Source organism: Elgaria multicarinata, chromosome 3 (assembly GCF_023053635.1).
Source record: "Elgaria multicarinata webbii isolate HBS135686 ecotype San Diego chromosome 3, rElgMul1.1.pri, whole genome shotgun sequence".
NCBI classification, from domain to species: domain Eukaryota; kingdom Metazoa; phylum Chordata; class Lepidosauria; order Squamata; family Anguidae; genus Elgaria; species Elgaria multicarinata.
The window spans coordinates 144,236,535-144,258,591 of NC_086173.1; the positions used below are offsets into that span (position 1 = coordinate 144,236,535).

Genomic DNA, 22,057 nt, shown 5'->3' on the forward strand with positions numbered 1-22,057 from the left:
AGTGACGGTGCGATAGCGGAAAGTCGGTTCTGAACTCTGCGCAAGGGAGGAATCCCGCTGAAGTTGCGTTTGCCTAAGCGGTTGCGCAACCCCTTGTGTAGACAATTGTGTATAACTCTTGAGCAACCCATGCACATTCCGTTTACGCAGTCGGTTGCACAATTCCTTGCACAAGTGTAATGGGCAACCTCTGCCACAACGGAAAGGGTGCATGTACATTGATGGTGCTATATAAATAAATAAAAAATAATAATAACGGAAAGGTTCAACAGATTTCTGCTACCGCTACTTATTTTATTACATTTATATTCTGCCTTTTGTCCTCCAGGGAACCCAAGGCAGCATACATAATCCTCCTCCTTTCCATGTTATCCTCACAACAACAACCCTGTGAAGTATGATGGGCTGAGAGTCTGTGACTGGCCCAAAGTCACCCAATGGGTTTCCATGGCCGAGTGGAGACTAGAACCTAGATCTCTCAACTCCCGGTCCAACACCTTTGCCACTACACCACACTGGCTCTCTTGAGTTTGTGGAATGACACCATTGGGATCCTGCCCTCTGCCTTTTATTCAAACATCACACAATGGGTTAGATCAAGATTTAAGCTGGATCCACTGCGCTGGCAGAAGTGGGACTTCCCCACCCCTCCTTCCCACATCAACCTCTCCACCCCTCTGAAAATGCTGCACAGAGAGCCAGGACACACTTCTGAATAGGATGAGTTGTGATGTGTGTGGGGGTGGGTGGCAGGGTACCCCAAAATCAGGCAGAGGGACGTTCTGCAAGTGAAGCTCTTCCTCTCTCAAAGGTCCTTTCTTCCCAAAAGTAAATCCATCCCTGTAGCATTAGGGATGTGGCAGAAGACAGCCATTTGTAGAATGTGCATTCTAGCTAGAGATGGCGGTTTGAAAATCCAAATGGCCATCACCAACATAATATTCAAGGAACTGGTTAGTCCCTTGCAGGCTTACTCACAAGTAAGTCCTACAGAGTTTAATACAGCTGCCACCCTGTCCCTTGACCAGGTTATTCTGCACCCTTCCTAAAAACCCCAAATGCTTTCCAATTGAGCCTCTATTGACTTTTTACCTAGTGCACCACCATCTAAAAATTAATCTCAAGCTTAATTTTTGAACATTGATGTTCCTACTTGGAGGAGCCAGTGGGGTTTTTTTTCTGCTGTAGGCCACGCTCGGTTTGCCTCAATTTCCCTCCTTTTGCCAGTCAAATATATCTGTCTCGAAAACTAGTATTTATTTCGACCCACGCCCAAGCCCCCATTTCAGGCAAAGTGTCAGTTTTAAAAAACAGAAGCCACCTGACATTGTCTGGTTAACTGCTTGTTTATTTAATTTCTACACCGCCCAACAGCCAAAGCTTTCTGGGCAGTTCATAAGCACTTAAAATACAAGAACTGTCCATCAGCGTGTGGTTGTTGTTCCTTTTAAGCTTGTAACATAACCCTGGCAGTGGTGGGAAAGTGGCTCTGTGATTTTCATATGGGCCAGCCAATCAGCCTGCACAGCCGGCTTTTGTAGAAAACAGGAAGTCCTGGTTGCTTGCTCCTGAGCTCAGTTTCCTGAGAAGCTTGGATGCCCAGCCAAGAAGGGGGCTGAGCGCAGATCCACAATGGCCTCAAAATTATGTACATCTGTACACAGCCTCATAATAAGCTACAATGCTGCTCCTTAGATCCTTTTTCCTTAACCTGCTATCTTCTAGATATGTCAGACAGCAATTCCTATAATTCCCAGTGTACATGGCCATACTTGCTGAGAATTATGGGAGCTGCAGTCTGACACATCTGGAAGGCACCATCTTGGGGAAGGCCACCTTAGGGCTTCCCAGGCAATTCAAGCAAAGTGCTTGCCCAGGCTGTGAACCAGGACACGCAAGGGCTCAGCCCTGTAACCTGGATTTAGCACCACAGTCTAGTTCTGGCACGGGATGCCTTTACTTCAAGCACCAAATAACCAACTTCCCTTCGTTTGCCTTCAAATACACACACACGCACACACATCTGTAAGGTGGGAAGAGGATGTCCAAGGGACCTTGAATTTTGTCACCTCTCATTTTAAGAATTAAATACCAGGCTTGTCTTTCCAATCACCTCCGTGACACATGCTGGTTTGAAAGGTTGGGCACAGATAGATCAACCTGCAAAGGGCCCGGGGTATGCTTGTACCCCTTAGTACTCAAGGGATGATTGGGGATGGAGAGGGAAGTGAGCAGAGCCGTGGGAGGCTAGTGGGAGAGAGAAGGGATATAGGGAATTGCTAGTAGTAGCAAGAACTTTGTCTCTCCACCACAGGGAGATTTTTGCATGTAACTCCAGTTTAAGAACTTCGGCCAATTTTGCTAAAGAGAAAGGGCGTGGAACAAGATTTATGTCTATACCAATACATCTTTTCTTACAGTTCATTACATTTTATTTTGCTTCAGCTGCCATCATCTTCCTATGTCCACATGCTGTTCATTTCTTGTCACCTGTACATCTTGTGTACACACAGAGAGACTTTTCCCTCTTCTGTGGATTAGTGGAGTATTCTTTGTGGTTGTAGTCTCTCTTTTTCTCTCTTTTAAAAAAGATATAATCAAGTTAGATGTATGCCCCTACAGCTGTTTTCCCCATCCTGATGCCGTTGTTTTTGGACTTCACCTCCCATGGAATGCTGGGAGTTGTAGTCCAAAACATCTGGAAGGTACCAGGTTGGGGAAGGCTGCCCTACAGACACTGACAAAATATCTTCGCTGAGGAGGTCTGTCAAAATCACAGTTAAGTTAAGGGTTCTTAAGACATCTTTGTGGGATTGTGAAAGAAACCAAGGATTCTATAAGGGCAGAAACAAATGAATGTATCTATTGGGGAGGTGTGTTGATGAATCTAGAGGGACATACTCACAAAAATATACCCAAAAAACGTAAAGGCGGCGGCGAAAGAGCTTTGAATGTAGCATGGGAAAATGACTCGGATGAAACATTTGTCCGGACAAATGTAAGGAACATCAAGGTAAGTTTAGTACCTTTTTCATGAGATATTATCACATGCAGAAAGCTGGAACGGGAGCGCTTGTTGGGTCAGGGCGTTTGATGAGGTATGAAGTGTGCAAAGCTATCAGAATTTATGGTGGAAATCATGCAAAAATGATCGGGTACAGAAGTGCCCTAGGAGGATTGTGGGTGAAGACAGCTGTAACATTTCTAGAAGAGTGGGGGCCGCTCTGCAAGCATCCTCACGGTGTTCCACACAAAAGTATTCCCTCCAGGGTGGAGCTCTGGGGGGGGGGGGAATGGCTCTGAAAGTTTGAAGCAGAAGGCCCCTCTGCATGGTGGTAATTGGCTGCCCGCTCCCCATGATGTCATAAGATGCCTTCTGGCATTGTGCAGAGCAATTCTGCATTTTTAAAAACAACTGGCAACAAATGAATGCATAAATGCCCAAACATTCCTGCATCATTTTTTTTAATTTCCTGAAAGATGTGGGAAGGGTCAAGCTAATAGCAGAGCCAGCTTTCGGTCTTCTAGTATGCACATTGGTTATTTCAGTTGGGAAGCCAGGAACTACACTCTATGGCTGAGGTATGTGCATTCTTCTTATGTTACACCTGTCTTCACTCCACGTGGGGTTAGTGGAGAGAAACCCCACGGAACTGTGTTGCAGGGCACGGGGAGAAGAGGTAGAGTCAGTATTAAAGCACCACTCTGGCTCGTGTGAAGAGAAGTCCCAACAGTCTGCTGTAGCCCCATCCCTCACGGATGAAGGCCCAAACTAGCCATGAGGTTTATTACATGAATGCATTTAACGGTGCATGTTTGGTTATATAAATAGCAGCCAGGGGGAGCCTGAGTTTCTAAGGGTATTGTGCAGGATAGGAAGGGGGGGAGTTTAACTCTCTCTCTGCCATTGCTCCAACAAAAATCGCCTCTCCAGAATTGATGTATGCATTTCAAGGGAAGCTGCCATTAGTTCCAATGGGAGCTTCCTCTGAAATAAAGTGCCAGGAGCAGTTTTGGAGAGGTAACTTCTCTCGAGACCTGGGCTGGGCAACCCAGCACCCTCCATTTGTTTTTGACTACAATTGCTATCATTCCTGATCACTGCTTATGCTGGCTTAGGCTGATGGGGGTTGTATTCAAACACATCCAGAGGACACCAAGTTGCCATCCCCTACTTAAGAGAGAAAAGTTATTTTCCCCATGGTCCTGGGCTGCTCAGACTTCACTGTGGCAGCAATACCCATTAAGAAAAAATGTGTACATGTTAACCAAATTCAATGTCACAGCTAGTTTGGCCCTAAGAAATTTCTTTCGTGAGCACGGTCTACTTCTGGTTCCCCACTGGGGCTGGCAGAGAACAGGAGAATCAAGCCAAGCTGGTTCCTAGGTACTGAGCCAGGGATGCTGAAGGCATTTCTCAGCCGCTGCCCTTCTTTCTGGGGCATACTCCAGCATTGGCAGGAGAAAACTGGCCATAGGGGCTGCCTGATGCTTTGGCCAGCTGTATTTATCCGTGAGGACATGGTAGAGGTCATAGGAGGAGATCCAGGACATCCTCAGGAGAGCACCTGCCAAAGAAGAGCAGAAAAGCACAGCTGCCACATGAGCTGGAAACTTAAGAACATCAGAAGTGCCCTGCTGGATCAGACCAAGGGTCCATCTAGTCCAGCACTCGGTTCACACAGTGGCCAACCAGCCATCGGCCAGGGATCAACAAGCAGGGCATGGTGCAACAGCACCCTCCCACCCATGTTCCCCAGCAACTGGCGCACACAGGCTTACTGCCTCGAATACTGGAGATGGCACACAACCGTCAGGGCTAGTAGCCATTGATGGCCTTCGCCTCCAGGGATTGATCCAACCCCCTTTTAAAGCCATCCAGATTGGTGGCCATCACCACATCCTGTGGTAATGAATTCCATTACTTAACTACGCGCTGTGTGAACTTCATAAATTCTTCCCATTTACAAGGTTTGACATATGGGTGCTTCCACCATTGCACCAGGCAGTATAATATTGCCTCGAATGCAGTACCCAGGGCACATTGTGTGGCCCTCTCCATTTGCCAATGCCGGGGGCGGGGGATTAGCAGGATGGATTAGCAGCACTGCCTCCTCCCTCCACCCTCACATTCTCACCTTTCCTGCTGAAGAAACATGATGCCTGCTTCCAGTGCAAAGCAATTTTGGGTGGAATTCTGCCCAGGAGTTCGATTATACGAGCCACATGATCTGAAATGGGTGGAAAGCAAGGTTAGGGGTTTAAATTGCAAACATTTCTCCTATAAAATGGACTCAGAGGAGTCAATGCCTATTCCAACATTACCGTCATCTCTGGAAAAGTACTGTCCAGCCTGGGGATCAAAGAGACGCTCTCCAGTTGCCAGTTCAAAAGCCTATGACACGGAAGAGCCCTGAGTCAGTCAGTCAACCGTGGGGCAGTTCAGATATTACATCCAACACAGCATGCGGAAATAGAAGTGTCATCTGAACCGCAAGAAAAGTATTGCCTGAGAAGTGGGGAATAGAATGCATGAGGCCCTTGAGTTCCCCCAAGTCCAGGGTGTGTGTGTGTGTGTGTGTGTGTGTGTGTGTGTGTGTGGAGAGTCTTAAAACTGGCCCTCTTGGACTGCATACCCAAGTTTTGTGTCAGCTAGGGTTGTTTCATACATTTTATGGACAAGGATCTCAAGACCTGTGATTTAGTACTATGCCATAGGAGGGAGGCCTCTAGCTCATGGAGATTCCACCCAGCCTCCTTATTACTCCAGGGGGCGGGGCTTGGAATCCCCACTGTTATCTCTGATCTCAGATTGGAGATAACAGCAAGGATGTGGACAGGAGACCTAGCCAGCACTGGGAGGAGCAGCTGCTTGGAAGTCTGTAAGGGAGCACTCCTAGGCATGCTTAGACAGAAAAAAAAGTCCTACAACACTCAGCATGCTGGCTTGGGAATACTAGGTGATGCAGGACTTATTTCTGCCTAAACATGCATAGGACTACACCCTAAGACAGGCTGGCTGGGGTATGCTGGGGATTGTTGGACATTTCCTTGTCTAAACATGAGTAGAATTGTGCCCTTGTTTTACGGTTCAGCCTTAAAATGTGGCAACATGATGGATTACAGTAAACGTTTTTGCTTTTAACATACATTTAGCAATCGATATTGGTTCGATGGAGGTGATTGTGGCCGTCCAAATATGCCTAACTTTGTTACACTAAAGAGTGGAACTCTGAATGTGCTATATAAATAAATAATAATAATAATAATAATAATAATAATAATAATAATAATAACTATCCTGTTGGGACTATTCTGCAATACCGTTGCATCCCAGGGTATGAAAATATACCGGGAACAACTCCTTCTATTCGATGTCTTGATGATTCAACATGGTCAGAAGTTCCTACATTTTGTCGAGGAAGGAAATGCTGTCCTCCATCTCTAGAAAATGGCAGAATAATATCCACAGGTGACCTGGAGCTTGGTGAGGAAATAATCTTCGCCTGTGATAATGGGTACAGATTGATAGGCCAAAACAAAACTCGTTGTATTGTGTCAGACAACGTGGTTAACTGGAATAGAGATCCTCCATATTGCCAACAAATCCTTTGTTTTCCGCCACCTCCAGTTGACAATGGCGGACATACTGGTGATGATAGAGATGAATATACGCATGGCACTGCAGTAACATACAAGTGTGATGCTGGTTTCTCCCTTATTGGAAGTGCAAGTATTGCATGTACATTTAGCAATCTGGTAAGAATGAATATAGATACAAAAATATCTGCTCTGCTTTTCTTGTATGTTTCATGATGCATAAAGTAACAGGGACAAAATGGTGGGGACATCAAAATCAAGGCAGGTGAAATGCTTCAACCTCCCGGCAAGTATTTGTGTCCAGGGTCAAAGCTCCGTTGGGCAACTATGGTGAGGCTAAGAGAGCACAATCAGGTGACAGGCAGTCAATTCATAACTTTGGCAGAGCCATATCTTTCAGGTTCTACAGTAAACAGATGGTTGAAATTCCAAAGTGGCATCGTCACATTTACACTGCAGTTGCTGGCAGACCATGTCCCTACCAAGCACGCTGCGCTCCAGATGTCAGCTGGGGTGCTGTAGTCTAACCCGAGAAGGACCTCCAGAGCTCTGTAGGGCTGAGTCTGGATCTTTTTTGAGAAAGGCTTGTACTGGAAGAGAAGAAAGTAAGAAACGATAAGACCGAGGGTGGAGTCCTGCATGTGTTTTAGGCGTGGGGATGCACAGATGGCCAAGCTGTGGCATCTATTGGGGGCGCATGGAAAAGGATCAGCTCAGCTAAGGGATATTCAAAGGGCAACCAAAATGAGAACCTTCCAGATGAGGAAAGGCTAAAGTGGGGCCTGGGGAATCTGTGTCTCTCCAGATGTTGTTGGACTTTAACTCCGAAGACTGCGGAACGGCCTGCCAGAGGAGACTCGTCAGTTTAACAGTCTTTTAGCATTTAAGAAAGCTATAAAGACTGATCTCTTCCGGCAGGCCTATCCAGTGGAATTTTAGCATGTTTTTAGGCTGTTTTAATAATGTATACTATGCTTTTAATTCAGTTTTATGTATTTTATACTTGTTGTTGTTCCCCGCCTCGATCCAGATGGAGAGGCGGGTAAGAAATAAAATTATTATTATTATTATTATTATTATTATTATTGTTGTTGTTGTTGTTGTTCCTTGGATGGGACTGATGGGAGTTGAGAGGTCAACCTCATCTGGAGGGCTGGAGGTTCTCCATTCCTGGGCTAAAGTGTTTGGGGCATCTTAGTTCAGAAGAAAAGATGATCAAGGCTCAAACCCTAAACACACTTACTAGGAAGAAAACCCATGGAACCCAATGGGTCTTCCTTCCGAGTAAACATGCCCGGTGGTGCATAATGGGACTGGCGGGGTAGTGGTCAGGCCAAGTAATGGTAGACAGAACCAACAAGTTGCAGTAGGCGGAGTCAAGGGGTCACCTTTATCCACAGCAGCAGCCAGCTGTACAGAAAAGGAAAACTGAGGTACTGTAGATTAGCTTTGAGATCATGCCTGCAAAGCGGAGGAATGCATAGGGGGAGACCCACACAGCAACAGAGAAGCACTTCTTTAGACCCACCATCTCTCTGTTTTAGCAAAAACACTTGTTGCTCAACAAAAAGAAACAAGACAAGTAACATCAAGACTACCTGTGCAAAGTGTATGTGTGTGTGTGATCCCTCCTTTACACACAAACAAGATATATAATTTTATACTCCGTTTCTTACTTTTAGCAGACGTGGCCCAATCCAGATTGGGGCTGCCCACCTGCACAAAACAATGAGCTGTGCCTAAACATGTCTAAGATTGCGCTGTAAGCAGGGACATGACAGAGGTTTTTAAAATTAAGTAAAGGGTGGTGAAAGTGGATAGAAAGAAATCCAGGCCCTTTCTACACCTAAGGATTATCCCAGGAAAATGAAGGGATTGTCCATACCTGCTCCCGGGATCCCCTGTGTGTCATTTGGACATACAGGGATGATCCCGGGGGGGAAAGGCAGGTGTAGAAACAGCCCCACTCTCCTAGTAATACTAGAACTCATGGCTGTTCAATGAAATTGATAAGTAGTAGACTTAGGACAGAAAAAAGGAAGTACTTCTTCACACACTGGAGTTGTTACAGAATTAGAAGTGACATTATGGAACTCAGTGACCCAAATATGTTGGCTGATGCCCAACTTAGATGGCTTTATTAGACCAATTCGTGGAGGATAGGCTATCAGTGGTTTTAGTCAGGATGGCTATACATGACCTCCTATGATTCCTTGCCACTGGCTACACTGTCTAGGGCTGACGGAAGTTGCTGGTCAAAACATGTGGAGCGCCACAATTTGCCTCCCCTGCAAAAGGGCTTTGCTTATGTTCTGAACGATGAACGCCTGCTTATCTTTCAAGAAGCACATCGCTGCTCCCTCGGCACAATAGTCTAGATGTAGAACTATACCGAAATATGGGCTCCTTGCACAGGTTCTGTGCCCTTCAATGGAAGGCCACACTCTCCGTTTGGATTTGGTCCGTTGGGCTCTTGCCTGAACAGTCAGCCCCCTCTCTATGGCGCACTTCCCTGGAGAGCTCTGTACTAACAGATTGGCAGTGCAGGAGCAGGAAAGGAGAATCAGGAAAGCTGCTCAAAAGGGCAAAAAGTTGGCATAGACTCACAGTCCAGCATGCGCTTCCCAGGTCTGCGATTTTCACTCCCATTTTCATTAGGTTGCAACAATCCAAGAGAGCAGACATGTCAGCCCCTGGATGGGACAAAGATGAGGAAATCAGCTCTGGACCTTTCCCCAGCGGTAGAAAACGAATCCCGAAAGAAAAGCTGTAGCGTGAGATCCCATCCTGATGTAAACCAGTTCAAAATCAGCTTAGGGGTGTAGTGTGAATGTTGCCTGTTGTAGTTGTGATCTACTGAGAGCAAAAATATGTGTCTTGCAGAATTTAGCCATTCAAGAGTGGGTTCCTAGATGATTTTCCATCACTTATAGATGGGAATTTCCTTTTGACAGTTAAATTCCTTCCAGCCATTAGGTAATGCTATTCAATTTGGCTTGTATCAACTTTCTTTTTAACCTAGCGCATCACCTAAGCTTCAGCTCTGATAATATATCAAAAATGATAATATATGTCTTCTCTTCTGTCCTCTGTCTTGCAAGGAACATGCATGTTTCCTTTCAGGCTGGAAACAGATCCCGTAATTGGTGGATTTTACAACTTTAAAAAGGGCATTAGTATTATTTGTTTCTTCGTCACAGCATTCGTAGGCGCAACATGAAATCTGCATAGCCCCTAGTAAATCCAATTAAGGCCACAATCTTATGTGTGTTAGAGAGGGGAAAAAGTCCTACAACTCCTGGAAGTTGTAGGACATTTTTCTGTCTCAACATGCATAGGACTGAACCCTAAATGTGCTATTTCTTCCAGCACTTCTTAAAACAATGTCTACATGCACAGCTTGTGGCTTCACCTGAACTCATCTTTTCCTGTCCAAGCCTCCTCATTTTACTTATCATCCAGCATGATGAAGAGTTCTGCAGAACACGAAAACTTGCTCATTACTTTGATTGGTCCTAATAAAAGTAATGCTTAACTAATTGTAGATTCCACAATATGTGGGAGCCCCCTTCCTAGCATAATGGATCCTGGGATCCCCACATCTGGTCACCACAGCAGACTGGATCTTACTGCCTAAAGCACTGGTGGGGAAACCTATGACCCTCCAACTCCCATCAGCCCCAGCCAGCATAGCCAGTGGTCAGGGATTATGGGAACTGGAGTCCAAAACCCGTGGCTTAAAGGGACTGAACAGAGAATCCATGGAGCTCCTGGGTAAACATGCTCTCATTTCAAACAAACCAAAATTCCGCCAGCTTTTCTCCTGAGAAGTGTACCTGGTCTCTTTGGCTTGACTCCTGCACTTTGCTCCAAGGAAACCATGTTGTGAAGAAGGGTCTGCAGACTCTCTTCTGTGACATAAAGCAGGATGTTCTCCGGTTTGATGTCTGCATGGATGATGCGACATCCCTTGTGCAGGAAATGCAGGCCTTGGAGTACCTGCGTGAAGGACAAATGCCAAGGTCTGAGTCTTAAAAAATCTATTACGGACCCAGGATTTTGGTGCTAGTGGTAGGCACATTTAGAATTTTGGGAGAGCGTAATGGACATTCTCACCAGATAGCTGCCATGGGGATGGGGGCTTCCCCATTTATAAAATGGCTGCCATGGTGAGCATGGGTGGACATAATGCAGTCATTTCTCAGAAGTCAAACTACTGCAGCCACCAGGCTCCCCACTCACTCACAGGCTTAACAGCAGCAGTGCTGCAATGGACCAGGAGCCAAGAGGGAGTGTGAGGCTAACAGTAGCAGCAGTGCCACTGCTGAGGGGCCAAGTGATGGTGGGTCCTGGGTGTAGGGCAGGCAAGGCAAGGCACCAGCACTAGTGGGCCCTACCAGAGCGCATGGTCCCCAACAAATGCCCCTGATAACATTGAACAGATGGTTGGATTCGATGGCCTTATAGGCCCCTTCCAACTCAACTGTTCTATGATTCTATGAACCCTGGTGCCCTCTGGCTCAGCTCTCCTGAATTATTATACTCACCTGCTGTGTAGCTTTCTTCACAAAGGGTAATGGAAGGCCCTGGGCACCCTGGCTGTTCAGCAAGGACTGCAGTGAGGGTCCAAGCAGCTCAGACACTAAGCACACATGTGGGATTGAGTCAGGGAGCCATTAATGGAGATAATTCCTGATCTCAGAGCTTCTCTACATGAGTGATTTATTGCATGCTCATGACTGGCCACTCAGGGAAGTTTGAGGCTCTTTTACAGGATATTGTCAACCTCCAGGACATCTCCCGTGCTTTCCCCCAGTAATCGTGCTTTTTTTAAAAATGGAGATAAAGCAGTATTTAAATTATGCAAGATTTCCTCAGTGTGTAAAGCCGTCATAGTGCTATAATTCTGCCACTAGATGGTGCTGTTCCATTTAACAGAATAGCATTGCCGAGAGGGGAAGTTTTCAATTCGAAATCACATGGTCACTGTCTAAAGGAGCCAGTCACAAGCACTGAAAGTTTCCAGAAGAAGAAACCCCAGTAAGATTGTGATTCCCCACCCCCATTAATGTAGAGGCATCCTCATTCTTTCTCTGGCGGCGGCAGCGGCAACAACAGGAAGGCTCTTTCCCAGTCTTGGTCACCATAAAAAGTGAACAGAAGAAGTCAAGGACTGGACCCAAGATCCAATCAGTGCAAGTCATGTGCTCTTCTACTGCGCCATGCCTCTCCCCAGTCCAGATGCACATGGGACCTCATGGGTTCCCCGGCTGTCTACACAGCAGACAGTGACAATCAGTAAACCAAGGTCAGCCTGGGCTCCACTGTTGGGAATGTACCATCCTTCTGCAGGGACCTTGTCTCAAACCTCTGATGCGGCATTAAAGAGAAACTGCAGCCGCGCCCTCAGAGAGCAATGGCTACTGATGCTCCTTTCCCACATCCTCTTCCTTCTTTTTGCTGCCAGCTGCTAACTTGATGCCCCAGGATGATCCATGTCCTAGCCTCCAGCTTGGCTATGCTCAGCCTTCCCCAGCCTGGGCCAGATCTACACTTCATGTCCTATCAACACGATCCCATCATGGTGACGCTACATCCCTCTTGCTCATCGATACCTTGTAGCACGCACATCTGTTGCGGTATTTTGGATAATACGGAATAAAAAGTGGGAAGTAATGCTAGAAAAGCAGAAGACGGAACGTCCCCCAACAGTGAGCAGTGCACTTCAATCCCGATAAAAAGCGGTAGTGTAGATACAGCCCTGGTTCCCATCAGCCCATGACAGGATGGTCAGGAATGCTGGGAGTTGTGGTTCAAAGCATCGGGAGGGCATCAGGTTGGGGAAGGCTGCCTTAGCTGTTCCCACTGCTGTCCTGGGGTAGCACATTTTCAGTGGTAACAGTCTGCCTGAAGGCAGTGGCCCACGTCCAGCTCCTGTGCCTTGGTGGCCCATTTTCTACCCAACCAAAGGATATGGAAGCCGTTCTCTCCAATCATTTTGAAATCATCCAGGAATCGGATGACGTGATCACCGGCACGATCTTTCCTCCTCTTGCTGTTCACCTACAACAACAACATGAAGAACTCCTTCTACAAGTTCCTTACTTTTACGTGGCCTTGAAAAAACAAACCCAGATGCTTTGCAGTTAGGGGAGATTTAGCCAACTGTATCAGGATGGAATTGGAGGAGAGCCAGTTTGCTCTTTGCAAAGTGTGTGTGTGTGTGTGTGTGTGTGTGTGTGTGTGTGTGCATGCGACCTTTCTTCTGTTCCCTTGTGGGGTTGCACTCTTGGTGGTGGGCAGGGCCAGAGACAAAGGGCACCCCTTTTCTCTCCCTGCCATCCCCTTTTTCTCTCCCTGCCGCCCCTTTTTTCTCTCCCTGCCACCCCCTTTTCTCTTTCCCCCTTTTCCTTCCCACCCAATGGGCTGCCAACGAAGAGACAGATTGCTCTTCCCAGAGGGCTGATCTGATTGCATGCAGAGTAGGTTGGGAATTAGGTCGAGGGCTGCCTGCAGCTCTTGGGCCGCATGCTGCCCACCCCTGTAAAGTCCCAGGGATGCAGTGGGAGGTGGAGGGGATCCTTTCAGAGTTACATACATAGCGAAGGAGCGTGACTTCGTCCAGGGCTGCCTCGGCAAAATCCTCCCCTCCCTTGGGCACCTTCACTGCCACACACCTCTTCTTCCTGAAAGAAGAATCCTTCCATGGATTGATAGCACAAGCAAAGCAGAAGCTTTCCTGGGCCATGCAAAGGTCTGCATTCCCTGTAACAGCTATTTCAGAGATGAGTTCGAATCTTCCCTCCCAGCCGTGGAAACTCAGTGGGTGATCTTGGGCCAGACACTGTATTACAGGGTAGCCTACCACACAAGGTTGTTGTGAGGATAAAATGGCCATGGTGGTGATGGGACCAATGGCTGCTGCCCTGAGCTTCTTTGATGGTCAAGTTACTGTGTGTGTGTGTGTGTGTGTGTGTGTGTGTGTGTGTGTGTGTGTGTGTGTAATATATTAATACGCACACATATAAACAAAGTTGGCTGACAGGTTGTGCTTCCATTTGAAGGGGACTCCATATCATTTGTGATGGGATCTGTCTGCCCATCTCAAGAAGCAGCTACTAATGCACCCCTCTTGCAGAGAGTTCTGTGGGAGAAGAGGAGGAAGTAGTACAGCCCCTGTACTTCCCCTGTTCTCTGCTCCCAAGAAGATTTCCTCAGCAGCATCCTCAGATGACTGCTTCCCACAAACCTCCTCAGTGGTGGGCAGAGACAGCAGGAGATGTAAACTCCTCAAAAACACAGTGCCAGTCCTGCTCTCTTGCATGGAGGTTAGGCCTGGATCACAAAGTTCACTGAAGCCTTAGTTTACCCCCCAGGCCAGCGCTAGAGAAACTACTCCTGGTTACCTGCTCTCTGGCCTAGACCTCTGCTGGTTAGAGGTCTAGGCCAGAGAGCAGCTCCCACCATCCTGGGGTCTGATGCTGGATTCACAGTGTACATGTGCCTCAGTGATGTGTGTCTGCCAAGTTTCCATTGCAACCCAAGGAAGGCCAGGCCTGCAGGTCCTCTGAAGGCTTTCAGATGAGAACAGGAGGCCCATTCAAGTCTGTCATAGCAAGATAGGATGCTACCTTACACTGAGTCAAACCATTGGTCCTTGTGGCTCGGTATTGTCTGCACAACGACTGGCAGTGGCTCTTCACAGTCTCAGCCTTTCCCAGCCCTCCCTGGAGATGCCCGGGATCGAACCTGGGACCTTCTGCATGCAAAGCAGGTGCTCAGCTCTACCGCTGAGCTACGGCCCTCCCCCCACCCGCCACGAGTAACAGGATGCATTTCTGTTGTACCACTTCACAGCCCCAGTGTGAGTTCACTCACTCCACATCTTGACAAAGCCAGACTGTTGAAAAGTAGCCACGCCCCAGATTCTGCACCACGTGGTATCGTCCGTTGAATGTCTCTCCTTTCCTCACTGGGTAGTAGCCTTCTGCATTAAGGGCGAGCGGGGAGATCGATAGACATTAATAAGAGACAATGAAGTTAAAGTATTTTTTGGCAGGTCTTCTCAATGCTATAAGCCTTCCAGGACTAAACAGTTGAAACTGCTGCTGCTGTGAGATTAGCATCGTGATGATGATGATGATGATGATGATGATGATGATGATACCAGTAATAATTGGATAGAACCGTACAGTTCTGTTGACAGATGCATAGTTTGACCTACTTCTCATGTAACAAGCAACCACTACGGGAGCATTTCTAGGGTGACCATATTGGAAAAGAGGATAGGGCTCCTGTATTTTTAACAGTTGTACAGAACAGGGAATTTCCGCAGGTGTCCATTGTATGCATGCAGCACCTGGTGAAATTCCCTCTTCATCGCAACAGTTAAAGCTGCAGGAGCCCTGCCCTCTTTTGTATCTGGTCAATTTCACCAGGCGCTGAATGCATACAAAGGACACTTGCTGACATTCCCTTTTCTATACAACTGTTAAAAATACAGGAGCCCTGTCCTCCTTCCCAATATGGTCACCCTATTCCCCCGTGGGTTTTTCCATTGCGCTAGCACAGCCGTTTTGAATATTTAAGTTGCTGCTGGGGCATGCTGTAGCTTGTTCTTTCATGTGAATCCAGCAAGGGTGGATTGATGGGTAGAGTGGCCGTAAGAAAGGAGGACAGGGCTCCTGTATCTTTAACAGTTGCATAGAAAAGGAAATTTCAGCAGGTGTCATTTGTATGCAAGCAGCACATGGTGAAATGCCCTCTTCATCACAACAGTTCAAGCTGCAGTTGTTATACTAGAGTGACCAGATGCAAAAGAGGGCAGGGCTCCTGCAGCTTGAACTGTTGTGATGCAGAGGGAATTTCAATAGGTGCTGCATGCATACAAATGACACATACTGAAGTTTGCTTTTCTATGCAACTGTTAAAGATACAGGAGCCCTGTCCTCCTTTCCATATGGTCACCCTATGTTGGGGGGCTTGACAAGCCACCCACAACCCGGCTTGTTACCTATAGCAACAAGCCACCCTGGCTAGGTTTGCACTACACAACAAAATGTACAGCTGAGGGTAAATCCTCCAAGCAAGAGACCGGCACATGCACAGGGGTGAGGGAATAAGCCACCATGGCTTATTTCCCCCTCTGTGATTGCGCAAACCCGGTCAAAGGAACAGCCATTTTTTTGTCTGCTCCCACCCACTGCCCCAACATTGGGACGAGGCCACGGATGGCCAGCAGCCCTGGTAATGCAACGTGTAAAATGCCTGCACTGGAAATTGCTTTCCTGACAGCTGCTTGGTTTTAATTAATAGTTCAACTGGGGTGTGTGGGTAGGGGAATTGTCTCTCTGACTCTGACTCTGGCCTGGTTTACATGTAGCGAGAAGCCGCCATGGGGGAATTTCCCCACTGGGCTTTTCATTGCAGTGGGGGCTGCCATTTTGAATGTCTGGAGCATGCCATAGTTCGCTGTTAGATGTGAGCCTGTCAAGGGTTAGGGCTGGTGGGATGCTTGACAAGTCACCCACAACCCTAAAACAGCTCAGGGGCTTTGGGTGGCTTATCAAGCACCCTGCCTCAATCCCCACTGGCCGGGTTCAGAAGCCGCCATGGCGCAGGCTTGGATTGGCAACCTGGTGCCCTCAGGCACTACAACCTACTGTGGCTAATAAGCCATGGTGGGCTACGGTCGTCTTACGAATCAGATCAGAATGTGTTTGACAAGAAAACCCCCCACCACAAGTTAGTTCGGTGGAACAGCTGACTTTCTAAAATTGTAACTGGTTGATGTTTCTGCTAGGAGAGTTGACTGGCGCGGTGTTTTGTAGCCGTTCTCAACACCACCAGCCAGGGCTTACAATACTTAAAATACTTTTTTGGTGTTTATTTTTTAAAATAAAATGAAAGCCAAAGCTAAATTCTACACACCCTGACTTCTCTTGGCCCATTTGCCAACTTGACCAGCAGCTAGAAATCCCCACACAGCCCAAAGCTTAATGGGGAACACTAATGGGGTGGCCACCACCTCTCAGCCTAACCTACCTCACAAGTTATTCCCAGGATAGAAGCGGAGAGGGGTGGGGCTGAAGCTCCGTTTGAGGGATAATACATGCAGTGAAGGCTGATGGCTCCCATGCCAGTGGGGTGGTGAATCCACTCCGGGTTTTAGTCAGGACTCTAAAGGAGCTATCCAAGGTTCATTAGTACCTTGGATAGCTCCTTTAGAGTTCTGACTGAAACCCAGAGTGGATTTACTGCACACACACCCGACATCGGAGCCGCCAGCTTCCACAGAACAAATGTCGTAAAGAAACAAAGGAATAAGGAAGGTGGTTCCACCCATGCCTGCAACTCGCCCGCAACGCACCTGCACAGGATGCCGAGGGAGTCTCCTCCTGACACCCGCACTCGTCCATGGCAGGGATGCAGCTCTCTGCAGATGGCCAGATACTTGGAATGGTCCAAATTGTGGAGACTTTTACATCTAAGGTCAGAAACATTTTATGCCCATCAGTTGCAGGTTAGCCATGTACGAATTGCCGAAAAAGAGGATGAATTTGCATAAAAGTTGCATGCGTTAGCATATGCCGAGATGCACATTTGGAAAGAATGGCTACAATTTAAATAGAAAGGCAAGAGAGCTCCCCATCGTGGGGAAGACTCTGGCCAGCTGACCTGTGTGCCTGTCTGCTCAGCCTGATGTCCAGGTGCTCACGGCTTAGGGCTTACTTCAAGGCTCCGGCTGCTCTTACTTCTTTTATGGTTCTTTGACTCTGTTCAGACAATGCACTAAGCTATGGTGGTTAAGCATTTAGAGCTAAACATTATGTCATGTGAACCATTCCTAACCATGGTGGCTACATAACCACGGTTTAAACATGTTCACTAAGTATTTGCTGCAAAAGGGTTAGAGGCCTAACCATGGCTTAGTGTGACATGTGAAGCATTGCTAACCATGGTGGCTACATAACCATGGTTTAAACATGCTCATTAAGCATTTGCTGCAAAGGGGTTAGTGGCCTAACCATGGCTTAGCATGACATGTGAAGCATTGCTAACCATGGTGGCTACATAACCATGGTTTAAACATGCTCATTAAGCATTTGCTACAAAAGTGTTAGTGGCCTAACCATGGCTTAGCGTGACATGTGAAGCATTGCTAACCATGGTGGCTACATAACCATGGCTTAAACATGCTCATTAAGCATTTGCTGCAAAGGGGTTAGCAGCCTAGCCATGGCTTAGCATGTCATGTGAACCATTCCTAACCATGGTGGCTACATAACCACAGTTTAAACATGCTCACTAAGCATTTGCTACAAAGCGGCCTAACCATGGCTTAGCGTGTCGTCTGAACAGGGTCAGTATGCTTGACCCATGCTCAGACTGGACAGCCCTTCAAATAGAGGTCACCTTCAAATTGAAGATTGAGCCTTGCCCAACTCAGTGCCCTCCAGATGTGTTGGGCCAGAAATGATGGGTGTTGTAGTCCACCACATCTAGAAGGTGCCAGGGCGAGGAAAGCTGGAATGTATCACAGTTATTTATTATTGTTAGCCTGAAGACTGTCATGTCTGCCTGTCCTTTGACACCAGGATGCTCTCCCAGTAATGACTTCCCTTCTGGGCTGCCTCAATGCTCCCCACCCCCTGTTTCCTTGAATTCTGCAGCTAGGCTGGCAGGAGGATTCCTAGCATTTCCGAAGGGGTCACGGCAGAGATTATTTCAGGGGTTTATGTGGGTGGGGGCTTTTCAAACAACAGCAGTCCGGCCAGTGCCGCTCCGTGCTGCAAAGGGCTGGAAAGACGCCAGGCTGAACTCTCAGGTTCCTTCCTGGCTGCCCTTGCTTGGGTTTTCAGATGGATTAGAAAGGATTGCAAGGAAAGGCCCCCGGCATCCCTGTGAGAAGGCGAGGCTCGCCTGGCCTTCCACAGAGAGAGCTCAGATGGCTCAACCTTCGCCCAGCAGGCAGAAAGAAGGGACTGGGCTCCCACGTGCCCTGTTTTGACACGTTCCAGGCACACAGTTCAAGTATTTCAGGGTCTTTAGAGGGTGGGCCAGGGTGGGCCCATTCGGCTAGAAAACCCTGCAACTCTTTTATGTAGAAAACCCCAAAGAAACATCTGAAAAGGGACATAGTTCTGGCTAAATTTGTGTGTTGAAATTATCGTAAAAGGGTGCAATTATTATTATTATTATTATTATTATTATTATTATTATTATTATCATTTTTATACCGCCCAATAGCCGAAGCTCGCTGGGCAGTTCACAAAATAGTTATGTGAAAATCCAGACTTCGTAATACTCACTCTACTAGGAGAATTGGGGTGGGGGGGCAGCAATTCAGAAGATGCAGAGGGCTGGATCTAGGATCTGCTTTGCGCAAGAGGAAGGGCTCTGCTTGTAGAAGGTCCCCCCCACATATTTTGGAGGGCTTCCCCTCCCCCAATAAGCCTCCTGCTTTCAGTAGAGTCTCCAGGGTCTCTGTGCGGCATTTTCAGGGGTTTGTAGGAGCTGCCATGGGAAGGAGAGGGCAGGGAAGTCCACTTCCACTGGAGCAGTTGATCCAGCTTACATCTGGAGCTAACCCAGAGTATTTCCCCCCAATGCAGGTCACTAAATGCAACGATCAAATCAGCCACATAACTGCCTTTGTGATGAGCTCAGGTCCAGGGGTGGGCAATCTGGATGTCTTGTACAACAACCCCCATCAACCCTAGCCAACATGGCCATTAAGGATTATGGAAGGTGTAGTCCAAAACACTTGGAGGGCAGCAGCTGTCCCCAAATGGGACCGGCCCACCAGCCTTGCGAGATGCAAAAAACATGTTTCTGTCCTGATCTGCCTCAAAATTCTATAGTTTATTAAAAACAAATGACAGCTTTTGAGCCAATAACGTGAAAGTAGGCATCCATGATCTACCCTATGAGGCCTATAATTGTGCAAAAAGTAACATCGATCCGCTAAAACTTGCCCCAAGAACAAGTGCTGAAAATGAATTCACCCTATTTACTCCACTTTGAAGCATGGCATATCATGCATTTGCTTCAAATTTTGCTGACGTGCTTTGCTGTTGCTTGCCGAGGAGGGCTGAAGTTCTGGGCAGCGGTTCAAAATATTCTTTTATGGAAAGACATCCACGTATCTCATCATTTTATTACCTAGCAGTAGAAGAAAATGTCTAGGAATCTAAAAGCACCCCCCCACCCCAAGTTACTTTAAAACCGACTAGATAGTGACCTAGGAGTTGCTTTGGGTCTCCACCTTGAAGGCACCTCCCCCCCCCCCACATTTCTTCCTGGCACTTCATGAGAGGTATGGAGCCAAGTAACATTTTATTTATTTATTATTGCATTTGTATCCCGCCTTTTTTCCTGCAAGGAACCCAAGGCGGCGTACATAATCCTCCTCCTCTCCGTTTTATCCTCACAACAACCACCCTGTGAGGTGGGTTGGGCTGAGAGTCTGTGACTAGCCCGAAGTCACCCAGTGGGTTTCCATGACCGAGTGGGGACAAGAACCCGGATCTCCCAACTCCCAGCCCAACACTTTAGCCACTACACCACACTGGCTCTCCTGGCCACAACATCCAGGTGTGCTATTCCTATAAAATGTAGTAAATGCTTGATACTCACCTTGACTATGTCTCGCGCCTTTAAGCAGCCCAGCTCATTCTGGACTCTCACTATAAGCAGCCTGGGGCTTGTAGACCTGCCAGGCTGCTGAACTCTGGGGAGTGTTGTCCAAGGAGCGCCCACTGCTTCCCTTTTTAGTCCTTGTTGGCTGGAAAGGGGGCGGAGGGAGGGGGCGTCCCGAGTCCCCCAGCATAGCTGTGGTCAGGAGAGCGGCTAGGGATTGGGTTTCCCTGGAAACACGGCACCAACTTCGGAACAGTTCAGGGACCCCAGACAGCTGGGGAGGTCTCATTTCACCATCCCCTTTCACCCTGCACCTGTTGGAACAGCTTCCTGCCTTTACTCTCTAATACTTTCCTGGCTCCATCTCTGTCCTGCTACCAAAGCAAAATCTGGAAACTCCAGGGAGGGCATTTATTTATAGATCAGCATTTGCAGATTGCCAAGATGGAAATGCAAACTTTGGCATTGTACAGTCGGCTTCCTCTGCTGCTTCTCGCACGAAGGCTGCATTCCTGCCCTGCAGACTTACCTGGGAGGAACTTCCATAGAACCCAGCGGGACTGGCTTCTGATTTGACAGGCACAGGAGCGTGCTGTAAGCCGCTTAGCATCGTGCAATCTCTGTAGCAAGTTTTAAACCAAAAAGATTTACTTTCTCATGTTTGGATTACATTAAAAAAATCCTTTTGATATTTCAAGCACCAGAGCTTCTTACTCACAGAGTTTTAGTGGTGCTTCCCCCGCCCTTTTTTCGCCCCTACAAGTTAAGAACTGAGACAACCATTCACTTTGATGACAAAATTGGGTTGCCAAGCCAAGGTAGATTTAAAAAGAAAAAGAAAAAAAGGCGTCAATGACTACACTTGTAAACACGCAGGGTGCATTCACACATACCTATCAACTTCAGACATATCTAGCACTCTTCAAATACTTAAAAAGTTGTCAACACAGAGGAGGGCCAGGATCTCTTCTCGATCCTCCCAGAGTGCAGGACACGGAATAACGGACTCAAGTTAAAGGAAGCCAGATTCCGGCTGGACATCAGGAAAAACTTCCTGACTGTTAGAGCAGTGCGACAATGGAATCAGTTACCCAGGGAGGTTGTGGGCTCTCCCACACTAGAGGCCTTCAAGAGGCAGCTGGACAAGCATCTGTCAGGGATGCTTTAGGGTGGATTCCTGCATTGAGCAGGGGGTTGGACTTGATGGCCTTGTAGGCCCCTTCCAACTCTGCTATTCTATGATTCTATGAACAGCAGCCACTTCAGTTTTTGTCTGCTGGGGGGAGATCTTTGCTTCATAGGAACACCGGGAGGAGCTGCCTTATATTGAATCAGACCATTGGTCCATCTAGCCCAGTATAATTGACACTGATATGGCTTGCATTATGCGACAACTCACCCATGGGTAATCACCCATGGTGGGCTGTTGTGACCTCTAAAGCCGGCAGTTTCTGCAAAGTAGCTTATTTTTCATGAACAAGCCACCCTGAGAACCCATGGCTTGTTGTTGGGTTGTTCAGGATGGCTTCTCATGACATCTGAACAAGGCACAGTGCCTTTTACATAGCTTGTTGGCAAGGGCTACTGAGGTGCTTGGCAGAAGTGGCAAAAAATCCTCATGATCTCTGTAGTGTTGCTGCCCTCTACCCGGTACTCCTAGACGTTGAAAAGAAATGACGCCAGTGTCCCGAATGCACTCACAACTTCTCCCCTCAGACTTGTGCACGTGCGTAGATGCAAAAACCCACCGCTTTGAAATTTACTTAATTTCCCCCTTAGCTTTACTGCTCTACCACGAAATGTACAGATTTTTAGT

The 22,057-nt window shown here is 47.5% G+C and overlaps 1 protein-coding gene across 1 annotated transcript; it reads right to left on the reverse strand.

Annotated features, from left to right (window-relative positions):
- Positions 1-4,375: 4,375 nt before the first annotated feature.
- On the reverse strand, positions 4,376-20,330 carry LOC134396861 (SRSF protein kinase 3-like). The gene is made up of 12 exons (XM_063123454.1): positions 20,239-20,330; positions 16,970-17,086; positions 14,479-14,587; positions 13,199-13,286; positions 12,576-12,663; positions 11,148-11,254; positions 10,437-10,599; positions 9,208-9,293; positions 7,083-7,190; positions 5,326-5,395; positions 5,139-5,231; positions 4,376-4,568 (listed from the first exon to the last, which is right to left on the reverse strand). Exons 2-12 carry the CDS (start codon positions 17,016-17,018, stop codon positions 4,384-4,386), a joined length of 1,146 nt encoding a protein of 381 aa, XP_062979524.1. The 5' UTR covers positions 17,019-17,086; positions 20,239-20,330; the 3' UTR covers positions 4,376-4,383.
- Positions 20,331-22,057: the final 1,727 nt, after the last annotated feature.